We start from the raw sequence: 14822 nt of genomic DNA on the forward strand, positions 1-14822 counted from the left end.
AGGACTGTTCGTTCATGACCTTGTGCATATGAATGTCATGAATTACGAGATGAACCGTTCAAAATTTGTTGAACATTTCATACTCATATGTTTCAGGTTCGTCTGAGAATCGAACCCAGGTACCTTTAGCAAGATTTACTTCATAGCCGCGATCGTTTCCACATGGCTAAAAAAGGCCTCTTTCATGTGTGAATACATACATTTTTGACATGTTATTTGACACGGTGCAAGATTCGACCATGAGAATCAGATTGCTTCTCGTAAATTGTTCCTCTGGGCTAATTAAAACGTCGATCCAGCATGAACCGAGTGTAAAACTTTTACAAACCCTGCTCCACTCTTTAACTACTTAATAATCACCAAAATCGCAACAATCTTAAATCTCAACCACTCAATCTGAACCACCCGATCCGACCAAATTTGGGTCAAAGTTCTTGTGCACCCATTCATGCCCTCCAGCTTCAGTGGAGCGTTCCGCTCGCTGGTACCGTTTTAGTGCAACCAACGACGGCATAGATTCTGAGATTAAGAGATCCAAGCAGCTGCAAGCTTCACGTTCGCTTGTGTCCCGACTAGATAGATGAAACAAGATTACAACACATTATGATGTGTTTCTCTGATATGATTTTTTAATACCACCAGTTGCAATAAAACATGAATCGTTAGTATTCAAGCCAAATGTAACAAATATTTAAAATGTCTCTATGCCCTTATTAATAGAAAATTAAAAGTTTGTCTTAAGAACAAGCTTTTGATATTCAAACAAATTTTCAGGCCAGCCATGTTGTATGCTGTACCAATATGGACAAGCTGTTGTAATACCAGGAAGAAAGCTCTGCAGAGAATTCAAAATAAAATTTTATAAATGATTCTGAAGCTTCCTCCCTGGCATAGTACCAAAGAGTTACATAGAATATCCAATGTTGAAACATTGTAACAAATGTCAAATGAAATAATTAATAATTTCAGGCAAAAATCGTTACAATCTGCTATTGCCACGATTAATGCGTTATATATTTAGGTTAAGGTGAATGGGAATCGAAGCCAAAGTTCAAATTTTCAAGAGCACGGATCTGGAGAACCAAACATCCGTTTAAGCTGAAAACTTAATCGATTGGTCACTAGCTGGTGGTGACCAATCGATTAGGTTTTCAGCTCAAACGGATGTTTGGTTCTCCAGATCCGTGCTCTTTAAAATTTGAACTTTGGCTTCGATTCATCCTCACCTTAAGTATATTAAAAACATTTTTTTTTCTCTTATAAGCAGGTGAAATCAATTCACCTGTAAAAATTCTGAACTGCTTCGGCAAATGAAATGTAATATGTTGTTAACAAAATGTTAGTAAAATCTTTATTTTGTTTTACCAAATTAGGATGATAGTGTTGTCTAATAACACAGAACACCTAGATATAAGAAATGAGTGTAATGTTTGGAATGATACTAATAAAGAAACTAAAAAACAACAATGAAAAACATTAGTAGTCAAAATAACAAAATTTGCACCGAATAAAATAAGAACTTAACAATTCCTATTATGATTATGACAAAATAATTCCAAATTGTGTTTTTCAAAAATAACAAAATTATTGCAAATAACGTTACAGTTATGTCTTCGGATGTTGCTTACAACAAACATGTCAAAAACAACACATAGTGTTATAAATATGTCACAAAACATGTAACAAGTTCAAAACGAAGTCATCTTATAACAAAATTTATCAACATCTGTTATGTTTAGCTGATACAAATACGTTATAATCTTGTTATGCGATGCTAGTCGGGAAGCCGGGGCGTTGGGTGTGCAATGGAAAAGGCCTGTATGTCCGAAATGAGTCATAGAGATATCTAGTTATGCATGTAGATGGTAAAATTCGATAGTCGGAGAGCCCGTCCCACTTCCACACCCGTCGAAATCGTCATCATCATCATCCTCATCTTGCTGGTTTGAGTTGGTGGTGGCGGTGAAAATGCGCAGTTGTATTGCGGCGAATAAAAGTAACAGATAGCCCCCGTCATAGCGGTCGCGAAAGTGCACTTGCACTTACAACCGGTTGCTAAAGTTTTGCGAGATCATTTCCCAATACCGCTGCCTGCATGGTACCGGTGACTACTGGTGGAGAGTGCATAGGCGGGTCTAGTAACAACTATTTAACTTTCTGGCCTCTCTATCTCATCCTGCATGTGTGCTAACGATCAAATGTTCGAAATGCCATCAGCTATCTCATCAGAAATGTCTGCCAAGAAACGTTCATTAATAACGTCATGTATAAAGAATCCGAAAATTTTATACGGATTTTCACGCTAACTTGAACTCTTCTTCCTCTAAAAGCTTGACATGATTTGTAAAAGTTCCTCTAGGATTCCTCAAAAAAGTCGTTGAGCATATCCTCAAGATTACCACTTTTTAGACCAGTATTTTTTTTTTTTCTAGTGATGATTCTAGTATATTTTTCAGCTGCTTTTCTAGTGTATAACAATTCTTCGTTGAAATCTTTACGTAGTTTCTTCATAAAATCCTCTTGGTTCTAGAATTTGTTTCATGTACCTACCCCAAAAATTCCAAAATTCCAAGAAGATTGTCAAGGATACAGACACTTCGAAGACATTTGTTGTTGTGCATGTTGATGTTCTGGCAGGATTTCTAAGTCATGAACCATATATCTCATAGCGCAAAAAACAAATTTTAGGCACCCTCATATCCCCGTAGTGGTACTTTTTGTGTGTTTATGCCACATATTTTGTTAAATCCCGGGCTGTCGCGAATTCGAAGCGAATTTGTGTCGCCAGACGTGGAAATCGCAGGTAAATGAAAAACTATTGCGAAAATCGCGGATGTGCCAAATTATGTCACGAAAGTCACATACAAATCAATTAGATATATTCAATTATGTAGTTTTAAAATAAAACTACATAATTGAATGTAGTAACTAAAAAGTTAGAGGAAGGAAAATTAAAATTTAAATTTATTATTTTGTATGCGTAAAACAAAAAAAAACTTGTTAAATAATTAGTCCGGATGATGCTTGGTTCGATTAAATACATAAAATGGATACATTTTCGAGATAACCGAATATGGTCAATTATTTTCTCGATCTTATCTTAATCATTGGAAGTTTTCCCTTTCACTATAAACTGTATGAATTGGTCATTCTTCTGAGACTCTTAACCCTCTCTTTCGCTCCCTTTCAGCAAAACAGCGTTTTTATAAAAAGTGCTTGAACAAAGAATTTAGGAAATGTTTTTATTTTTCGATTTGAAATGATTTTTTATCAATAGTTTTATTATTGAAACAGTTAGCTGACCTTTGATCAGTAAGGAATCATATTCTAATAACTATTGCATAGTATTCTGGTACGTTTTGTCCCATATTCGTCGAACATCAATGGAGCTTTGGAGCTACCATGGAAAAATAGGATTAAGACATTGCTACGAAACCATTAGGGGACCAGTATTACCTGAAATAAATGAAGACATTTCTGAATAGTTGTTTATAAAATTACGTAAACTTTGACCTTTACATGACGTAAATTAGTTACTGTTTGATTCCACCCAATGATGAGTAAAAACGTCAATTATGATTCCGGTACCAATAGTGGATTTGGGCTTTTTGGGCTTATAGGGCTATTATACGGCTAATATGGTTAATGTCAGCTGTGCTCGTGCTATTATGAATTAAAGTGCTTTTTTATTACGTGGGTAATTGATCATTTTACGTCAATCAAAAGAAAGGAAAATGATAATTACTTGTGTACATGATATTGCTTGAGTCACTTTTAGTGCTTGTGTTTTAAACAAAATATTTTATTTGAACGGTTTTAACATTTCTACCTTTTCGCGGAATTGTGCCTCAAGCTTTGGATCGAGTTTTGGTAGCCGCGATTTATATTAGAGGATTTTTTAGCTAAATTTGTGGAAGATTTGTGGAAGCTGTGTATGTAGAAAAGTTTCTTGTTAATTTTTATGTGCGTGACAATACTAAATTTAGGCAGAAATTCACAGCTCAAACACAGAATCAGTTAAAAAAATCTTCAATTAATTTTTGGAAGTTCCCGTGTCAATTATTTCAGTAGGATTCTGAAACCTGGAAGAATCGATGTAACGTTTTTGGTTAGCAAACAAAAATAAAGAAGATAAAAGAGACAAACGTTCGAAAGAATCAAAGTTCTAAAATTATTTGTCTAGTGAGAAAACAGTTCTTTATAAGAAAACAATATCTACCTTTTGATCATAACTGTGCCTACCTTTCAACCTTTTGACTACACGACAAAAGCGTGGAATTAGAATTTTTAACGTCTTAGAAAACAATCTTGATGAAAAGCTGAATTTTAGGAAGGTTTCTTAAAGTTCAGTCTGGTAGAACTCCTAAAAGGATTTGCTTCACACTTCAGTCGTCGCGCTGTTGTATTTTGTACAACACTGTTGAAAAACCCTCGTTTTTCGTTAACAACAGCAGCGTGGTGATTCTGACGGTGGTAAACCGTCTGACGACTGGAAGGTTAAAAATGTGGCATCAAGTCTAGAGCAGCTCTTAATCAAATCTTAGTCTTAATCAAAAAGGGTTTCGAACGGAATTATTTGTGAGGAAATCCATTTTCAGAAAATACTATCTAATCTTTCGTGGAAACCAGATAGAGTTTTGGGATTGGTTTTCTGAACATGTTCTATACTCAAATTTCAATACACAAAAAACTTTTGTGAAGTGCGGAGTTGAAAATCACTGGTTGGGCTTTTATAAATTTATAGACCTGTACTCAAAAGAATTCTGCATTCACATGAAACAGTCACTGAAAGCATACATTATTGAGCCTGTTTAGATGCAATATTTTGATTATATTATATCAAAGTTACGTTATATCGAAGCAAAATAATTATTTTATTGATTTTGTTTAGCGGGTATTTTTTATAGACAAAATGAATATGAAACAGATGTTATTTAAGGCGATCTAGAGATGTGGCAATTCTTAAAGAAATTAATTAATGTACTCCGGGAAAAACTTCATGGAGAAATCCTTTGATACTCGGAGACAGGGCTGTTAAATGTCATGAATATCACGTGAGTTTGACATTTGAATATTGTTAATATCATCCTTCTCAGTGGAAATGGTCATCGGAAAATGTTTTCCAGGTTACTTTTTTCGGAATTATTATCGGATGGCAATATTTGCTGATGGGAAATTTCGACTGGAAAAATGTAATAAGCATTTTATTTTTTCTAAAATTTTGACATCCAACAGCACAGTCCATGAACAATGGACATCTCTAGCATATTATGGTCAATTTCGACTGAACGTATTGATTGATTTTCTGGATAAATTGCTGCAGTAATCCTGGCAACAATTATGTAAATTCAAGAATTCATGTAGGATTTCATAGCAAACACTCAAAGCAAGTCTTTTTGGAATTTCTTGGTAGAATTTAAGAATAAATTTCCCAAAAGAGCGGTTCCATTTGAATTCAAATGTCGGTTTACTTTTGTATTTTTTGATTTGCATGAAATTTTGCACATGCTTTCTTTATGCCCAAAATGCCTTTTTGCATCATCGGCTCGCCATTTTGACTCTAGCCTTACTTTTGAGAAGGGCCTAAGAAAAAAATCCTTAATAATTTTCAAAAAATTATAACTTAGAAACGGTTTGTCCGATTAGTTTGATGCCTTCCGCAAAGTTTTAGGTTATTGTTGGGACTATCTGGAAAAAAAATACACTGTAAAAAAATATGTTTTAATATTTTATATATCGAAAATAAAAATTAAAAATCAATTTTCACAAAAATCGTATTTTTGATTTTTTTTTTATTTTTTTATATGTTAAAGTAGACAAAAAATGAAGTCTTTTGCACAGTGGGTCAAGATGGAGAAATCATGGACAAAAAAGTTATGATTTAAAAAAAATAGGTGAATTTGTTGAAAATTGTCATAATAAACTTTTCAAATGATTCGGTAGCAATAAGCAAAATTTTCTCATATACCTTTTTTGTTGTAAATTTTGCGTACTTTCATAAAATCGGGTCGAAAAGCATTCAAAAAGTTTATTTAGACCATATTGAAAAATCAACCTTTTTTAAAAAAAATCATAACTTTTTTGTCCATGATTTCTCCATCTTGGCCCACTGTGCAAAAGACTTCATTTTTTGTCTACTTTCACATATTAAAACAAATCAAAAATAATATTTTTGAGAAAAATGATTTTCAAGCCTTATTTTCGATATATAAAAATATAACAACATTTTTTTTTACAGTGTATATTTTTTTCCAGATAGTCCCAACAATAACCTAAAACTTTGCGGAAGACTCCAAACTGATCGGACAAACCGTTTTAAGTTATATTATAATGACCGAAAATTGAAAATTATATCATAATTTTGTATTAAAATCGCTGTATCTTTAAAACGGTAAAAGTTAGCCTGATTTGTCCGTATACCTTTTTTGTTGTAAATTTTGCGTACTTTCATAAAATCGAGTTAAAAAATATTTAAAAAGTTTATTATGACCATTTTCAAAAATTCACCTATTTTCAAAAAATCATAACTTTTTTGTCCATGATTTCTCCATCTTGACCCACTGTGCAAAAGACTTCATTTTTTGTCTATTGTTAAAAAAATAAAAAAAATCAAAAATACGATTTTTGAGAAAATTGATTTTTAAGCTTTATTTTCGATATATAAAAAATTACAACATTTTTTTTACAGTGTATATTTTTTCCAGATAGTCCCAAAAATAACCTAAAACTTTGCGGAAGGGACCCAACTGATCGGACAAACCGTTTCTAAGTTATATTTTTTTGAAAATTATTAAGGATTTTTTTCTTAGGCCCTTCTCAAAAGTAAGGCTAGAGTCAAAATAGCAAGCCGATGATATAAAAAGGCATTTTTGGGCATGAAGAAAGCATGTGCAAAATTTCATCCAAATCAAAAAATATAAAAATGAAATTTGGGAAAAAAGTCGTCATTTTCTGTGGAACCACTCCATAAATTCATGAAAAGCTTTAATTGGATAAATACCTAAATGGTATTTTTTAGCAGATTTTTTTTTATATTTTGAAAATATTCTCGGAAAAATCTTTGATATATTCCTGGGAAGATGCTTGTTTAGAGTTCTTTCATTATTTTCTGCAAAGCAAGCAATTGATCTTTTTTTTGTGAGATCATGACTTAAAGATCTCTGTTGGATTCAACGAGACTTGATTCAGATGAAGATTATCTACAGGAATCTGCTATGGATCATGATTCACGCATAATTGTGAAGACATTCTGAGTAGTGGATGGGTTGGCCATTATAAACATTGCTGATTTGTGGAAAAATGATCTAAATTAAGGGCAGTTTTTTTTTATTTTAAAATTTATCTGGTTTTTCTATGAGCTCTATTGAGTGCACAGCGTTGTAGTAGGCTTTGGTCAATAAATCTAAACTGAAGTAGGCATCAACATAGACCAATAACAGACAATGAACATTACGCATTAAACTATATTGAAAAGAGAACACCTCTATCTTATTATTTCCTGCAGGCATACTCCGTATTTTGGCCCCTTCAGCAAACTTTTAGTTCTGACAACACATGGAAGTTTGCGAAAATGCCCTTAGTCTTGGTCTTTTAGATTATTCAAAAACTCTGTTTAATATGTTTGTCCAAAACCATTTCATGATTCAAATCGTTTTTAACTCACTTTTTTCGTAAAACACTTAGATAAAGTATTCAAAAAATTAATCATTTTGTATGAAAAAAGGCATCCAAAAGCAAGAAGCTGATAATTTTCAAAAACCTTTCAATAGTTTACTATTATATTGAAATAATCCTTTACTCTGTTCAATTTATTATTTATGAAATGGTAATAATATTGCTAATATTTTCCAAATATTTTGAAAGTCAGATCAAATATCAAAACTTTCTTTTAAAAATGCCTTAACATATGAAGCTGTAGAACACGTTATCCGGTTTTGAACATTTGGGCATCCGGGAAAATCCGGGAATTGAAAAACTGATTTTGAATGGACACCCTGAATTATGGAAATTTAAGAATTTTACTATGAGGAATTCATGCTGGATTTCATAGCATAGCATAGCATAGCATAGACTGACTGTACATGTCAATGGTTGCTACTCCGTGATTGATCTGAAATGGTAAGAATTGCACTACGATCCAAATGAATAAGGGATGGGAGTTTCCGCTTACTCTCGAAGTGCAATTTTAGCAGATCTAATATTATTGATCAATAACGGCGCCGGCCAAGTCCTTACAGTCAGTTGGGATGGGGAAGGAATGTTAGGGTGTAATGATTGTTGCTTCTAGAGACCGAGAATACCTCTGCATCTCCACAATCACCACGGGAAGGGTGTTTATTAGTGAGGGAGGAAAAGATCTGGGAGTCACCTCTGGTCGGTGATGCGATCCATGGACAAGGGGGAAATATACGACTTATATTTAAAGCTAGTTTTGCATTTTTGTCTCGAGAAGTTTTTGGAAAAAATACGTCAACATCTATAATGTCGAACAATTCAAAAGACGTTTTTATTAATGACGAAAACTGAAAATTACATGTATATATTTTAAATTATATGAAACAGGAATAATGCCGACACTTGTAGTGACGAACCATACATAGTTTGTTTGAAAATTACATATGTGTATTACTGTGCATTTTGTCTCGATATGGTAGAAGTTTTAGAAAATACGTCAACATTCACAATGTCAAACAATTCAAAAGATAATTTTTAATAATGTCAAAATGAGAAAAATATATGTATATTGAAATTGTATAAGAAAAAAGCATAATGCCGACACTCATAGTGATGAACCATACAAAGTTTGTATGTATGTATGAAAAAAAATGTGTTATCATAAGCATGAAACGAACTCACCAGTTGGTAATCCATTCTCGACTGAACACAAAACTGACACTGACAGCAAAACTTCTTGGCGTCCCGAAAACAAACCGTCTTGCTTGGGCCTTCCCAAATACCTACCCAGCTAGACGCTCCGAAACAGGAAAAAAAATCTCTGGCAACGAAAATGCGCGCGAAACCGTGAGCAAAATCTATCGGACGACCCAATACCGAACTGTCCTGCTTGGGCTTCACGAAGCACTCTCTTTAAAAAGATTCGCTTTTAGAATATATGAAAAATTGTTGGATTTTTTTTATAAAACATTCCCTTGACAAATTCCTGCAGAAACTCCGGAAACAGTTTGAAGGTATCGTAGAAGCATAATTGCATGAAGAATTCAACAAGAAATTATTTATTTTATTAAGACGTTATTATGCATCAAGCTTACCATACCACACCTACATATATATGAACATGTAATTCTAATCTATTCTTACACCAATACCATAGACAAGGGCAATTCAAAATTTAAAAATGTTCGAAAATTCAATGCCCCATATCTTGCTAACTATCCTTACCAAAAAAATAGTGTTCTGTGAAATTTTCAGCTAACTAGGTTATTACTTAAAGGCAGGCATTGCAATCTCATCTGATGAATGAGATCATCTTCAGATAATTGAAAGATATTATCTGCAATCCAAGAGCGCTTTGAAATCTCTCAATCTTGAGCATCAAAAGATATTCTTGTCAGTTTTTGGTGGTTTGGGCGAGTTTGCTCGTTAACATTAATAAATCAATTTTTATTATATTTTATTTTTCTATTACCTTCCATTGCAGAATAAACAACGTGTGATTGGAGAGCAATTTTTGAAACCTTCTTGTTTTCCTAATAACTGTGATCCTTGAAAATATCGTCGTGTGTGGCAATTAAGACTGGTGAGACATAATTTTGGAATATTGGTTTCCAGCGATAAAAACTACAATTTCTGCACTTTTCTTCTGTATTGTCAGGCATGTAGTATGTTTTAGCATAGACTGACCTGGAAATACCCTCTGAATTCGTTTATTGAATATATTGGGCTCTTCCCCACTTAGTGAAAAGGTTAAGCTGGGTTTTCAGCTGTCCAGTTATCAGGGGAGTCCAGTCTGTATCATCATTGGTTTCCTCCCATACAGAGCACACTTTACCAACGATGTTTCCTTGTGGGACGATTTGTGAAAGGCGGTGAACCACTATAGAAAAAATTAGTTGTTTATGTCATCTGAACTGAATGAATATGAAAAATAATTTTCGTTTAAGTGACAGTTGGAGTGAAAGCATTGTTCTAGAACCCTTTTCTGATCCGTGGACTGCCATGTGCCACGGGTATCCTATATGCGTGAGGTCATCAGATTTCAACTTGGGAATAGCTGTAGGTACATGATCAATGGATGAATAACAAAAGTCAAAGAGTAGTTATGTCGATTAATTGAAATCAATAAACATGCCATATTTATTAATTTAACAACTGTACTGCCCATAACTGCATAACAGTCACATTCGACATTTTTTGACAAATTGGAGTTAATACCGGGGAAAGTCATCAAATGATAAATACTTTCGATCAAGTAACTGAAATCTGTGAGATTGTTCTAGAAAATTCGAAAAAAAATACCAAGTTGTTTTGTCACACTGGTAATTATAACCGCATAACAGTCACATTGAGATTATTAATGAGCCTCGTAATGTAATAGCAATGAAATTTCTATCAGAATTATTTTCTGACTATTCACCTAGTATGTGATATGAGTTGTACAAAATATCAGCCTAAAATAGGCACTTTTGAGTTCCTGGTAATTTTTAGAAATTTTAGTTCCCTCTCATACTGCCATAAATTGCACACTTGGTATTCCATTTACTCAATGCCTACTTTTGTCGAATGTTACAAATATGCAGTTATGGGCAGTGTATTGCTTCATATATTCATCAATTTATTTTTTTCTTCCGATTTTCCTGCACTCAACAGACGAGAAAAAAAATGCTGCAAACCCTGAAATAGTAAAGAAGACTTAAAGCGAGATCTTACTTTAATAAGTATTGTTTACTTATCTTGGTTGTGCTTGATAATTTCCGTTTTAGTTGGGGATTCGCCTGATTAGCTTTGTATTTAATTTCCCACTGACAATTACAAATACAGTCAAACCTCCATGAGTCGATATTGAAGGGACCATCGACTCATGGAAATATCGAGTCATGGAACAGCTATTCTTTGGAAAGCTGTTTGAAGGGACCATCATAGTAACCATGATTTTATGTTTATAGTATGGTTCCATGAGTCGATATCGAGTAATGGAACATCGACTCATGGAGGGATGACTGTATGTGGATTGCCGTCAAGTGAATCAAACGCGTTGATTGCTGAGCTCAAGATGCCTCATCTGAGCATAAGATGTTAACGTAAAAACGATCACAGAACTCTAAGATGATATCTCACAATTCGATCCATATCACGCTCAGAGGATCGAAAGATGGGATGAAATGTAATGCCTGCTTAAAAGTGGTCCAAAGACGATGTAGGTTTTAGGTTTATATGGAAATGACTATGAAGAAATTTAAAAAAATGTTCCAAACAGGTTTGTACTGTAATGCAATTACAAAATGAGCATCCCATAGTGAAAACTCATTTTTCAAACCTTAATTAAGAATGTTGCTGAGGAAACAATTGCCTTTTGAGCTCATTTTAATTGAGATTTTTATAGATGTTTGCAGGGCTATTATCCCATTTGAAACTAAATAATAGCAAACAAACTCATGAATATCTATTCCCCTATCCGTCGGATTGAATTGCTCTCTTCAGCAAATTTTTGTATTTTTTATTTCTTTATAGAATGAGTTTTCACTATAGGATGATAAGCTTTTACTTACATCCCAGTACAAACGTTGTTGGAACATTTTTCAAAATTTCTTCATGGTAATTTCCATATAAACTTACATCGTTTTTGGGCCACCTTTAACTCACTACCTAGAAAGCTGAAAATCCCAGAAAACACAAGTTTTATGGTAAGGATGGTAAGGAAGACATGGAAGGTTCGATTTTAAAACTTTCTTATATTTTGATCCGCTCTACAATAGACATCTAGTCTTGTCTTGTTGTCCAGCAATCCCAGCATCAACACCAACAATTTCGCACCCCCCGTTCCTTTCCCCTCGAGACCGTCACTGACCTACGGCTTGCAATGCACTTACATACAGCTTCAGCGGTCGGGTGACTTGACTTGGGTTCAACCCGTGTCAGCCTCCCGGTATGGATGAGCCGGTTGCCCAGCGAAGTGCAGTTATTCCGAGTCTGCGAGTGACTAGTAGGCAATAGCGGCAAACCGGTTTGCGGTCTTCTCTCGGCCATGCACTCGCTGCTCGCTGGCGTCAACAACGACGGGCCCTGGGTCTAAGTCCAGTCTCGGTACTGCACGCTCGTTTGGTCAGGGGACAGGGAACAGATGGGTGGGTGGTTGTGTGGAAGAAGCGGTCGGCGGGCGTCTCAAGCAGGTTTTGTTTTTATTGCGTTATTGCGCGGCATGTCCCAGACATAGAAAGCACCGGCGAAGTGGCGAAGTGGGCGCAATTGCAGTTTTAATTTATCTCCTCCCGAAGAAAGGTGGACACAGCTGATGAATCTTAATTCAGTGGGTTCATCTTGGGCGTGTGAGTGCATGATACTTGAAATCGTTCATACGGATATTCTGAGAATCATCACATCACTCGTCGTCACACCGTTTTGGCTTGAGTACGCATTCGAGTCATCATTATTTTTACCTGAGTGCGATACGACTCAGCCAAAGTGGCACTAAAATTTGCATGCAAATCGATCTGCAGTCAATTGTTCCGTCAGATCGACTCACCTCGATTTCAAATTGCGCATTCCTTCTTTGTTTTGCATTCTAACACTAATAAACAAATAGTGCATTCCTCGTGAAAGCCCAATGATTTGACTAGTAAACTATGCTGCAACCACAGCATTTGAGTTATTTTTCGAAACTATTAACCATGGTTAACCAAGTTATCTATTGACCAGAAGATGAGCAATGTACCACTATTTACAATTAGTCATCCAAGTTTTGCTCTCAGAGTTATCTTAAGGACTCCAATATACTAATAAGTTAGTATCCCAAATCCTAAATATTTATTGCGAGGTAAGTTTGCATGATAAGCTATCATGACAATTGAAAATAGCAACGATTTTTGTCCAAAATTATCAATATTTTATTCGACATTTGTTCCAATGTTTCAACATTGGATATTATATATAACTTATTGGTACTATACCAGGGAGAAAGCTTCAGAATCATTTTCAAAATTTTATATTGAATTCTCTGCAGAGCTTTCTTCCTGCTATTACAACAGCTAGTCCATATTGGTACATCATACAACATGGCTGGCCTGAAAATTTGTTTGAAGGTTAAGAGCTTGTTCTTAAGACATTTTTTTTTACAAGTGGGTACATACATTTTACATATTTGTTACATTTCCTGTTTCTAGCATAAGCCTTAGATGCTTAACTTCATCTGACCAATTTATTGGAACCCCTCTAATCGTGTTAACATGTCTACTTGAAGGTTTCAAATAAAGAGCTATTGGTTTATGTGGGAATATATTTAGCTGAAATATTTTGTGTACGCACAGCACGAAGGTACGATGCGCACTGTTCGTGAGAAGTCATTGATCTCACTAATTAATTATGCTGTCTGTAAAACATATATAAAAATCACAAAGAAGACGTATTACACCGAGACCATATCTATCCAACTAGTTTAACATATCGTCGCCATTAATCAAGCAACTAACAAGTCATTTTTCTCGTTTCACCCCCTTTTCCAGTGCATGACGGCGTACATCGAGTTCGAGATCTCCGAAGGTGCTTACGAGGTGTCCTGTCCGGATGCGATGTGTCCCGCCCAGGGTATCGTCACGATCGGCGAGATAACGAACCTAGCATCGGCCTCCCTGGTGGACAAACACCACCGCTATCGACTGAATAGAGGTAAGGTTTTGAGGGATGGTAATGATGGGGATGGGTGTTAATTTTACTGTAACGAACTCATAAGCACGTAGTCTGGTGCAAAGAAATCAATGCCTTGAGACGAATCAAAGTGAAGAATCACTGAAGATGGTGTTCTAGCTGAAATTAGTCATTTATATTTCTTTGATGGTACATATATTATAAAGTGTTTCATATAATGTTTTTTTAGGCATTTTTACATTTTTACTTGCAAGCGCTTCACAAATCGATATAATTCATAATTATCAAATAAATTTAAACATGTTTAACCCTTTGGGGCCGGCGCGGTCATACATGACCGCAGTACAAATAAGGCTGTAAAAAAAGAACCAATGAACAAATGTATATACTGTCTTCGGCAAAGTTGTCCCAAATATACTCTTTCATCAGAGAAAAATATGAAGTATATGCCTTTATGACCTAATTGACAACCTAGAACATCCTGAACATCCTGAAGTTTGGAAAATTGAACTATAAGTACATACGAAGCGTGATATGCTGTTTGTGAACATAAATGATGTTCAGGCTAGATAATACAGAATTACTCTTTTAACGAAAACACTATTTCACTTGCTTTGCTATGTCCTGGGATGTTCTAGGACGTCCAAACCGTCCTGAAGCACACTCTTTGAAATTTACAACCGTAACAGTAATTGTTTGGGTTAAAAACAATAACATTACAAATTCAAATAGAATCTACCAACCTCTGAGAATCTCAAAAGCTATTTCAAGGAACGTTTGGGATATTCCAGGCCCTCCAAATTACCCTGGAGTTCAGGACTTCAGGTCTACACTTGTTCCAGTAGTTATTCTCGCTAAGCTGAGTGAAGTTATATAATCTACAATGTTTACTGAACATTGTCACGGATCAAAAGGCTACTTCAAGAAACGTTTGAGGTATTCCAGGCTCTCTAAATTACCCTGGAAATCGGAATTTTATGTCTACATTTATACCAGTAGTATTT

General features: G+C 34.8%; 1 protein-coding gene across 8 annotated transcripts in view; it reads left to right on the top strand.

Moving 5' to 3' along the window:
* Positions 1-14822, top strand: part of LOC5576646 — a 387639-nt gene that overhangs the window by 337846 nt on the left and 34971 nt on the right. For all 8 annotated transcript variants that reach the window (XM_021841655.1, XM_021841654.1, XM_021841660.1 and 5 more), the window contains one exon: positions 13677-13839. In XM_021841655.1, the coding sequence (XP_021697347.1) occupies positions 13677-13839 (163 nt within the window). The remainder of the gene's footprint in view (positions 1-13676; positions 13840-14822) is intronic.

The sequence above is a fragment of the Aedes aegypti genome, chromosome 2 (assembly GCF_002204515.2).
Source record: "Aedes aegypti strain LVP_AGWG chromosome 2, AaegL5.0 Primary Assembly, whole genome shotgun sequence".
NCBI lineage: Eukaryota > Metazoa > Arthropoda > Insecta > Diptera > Culicidae > Aedes > Aedes aegypti.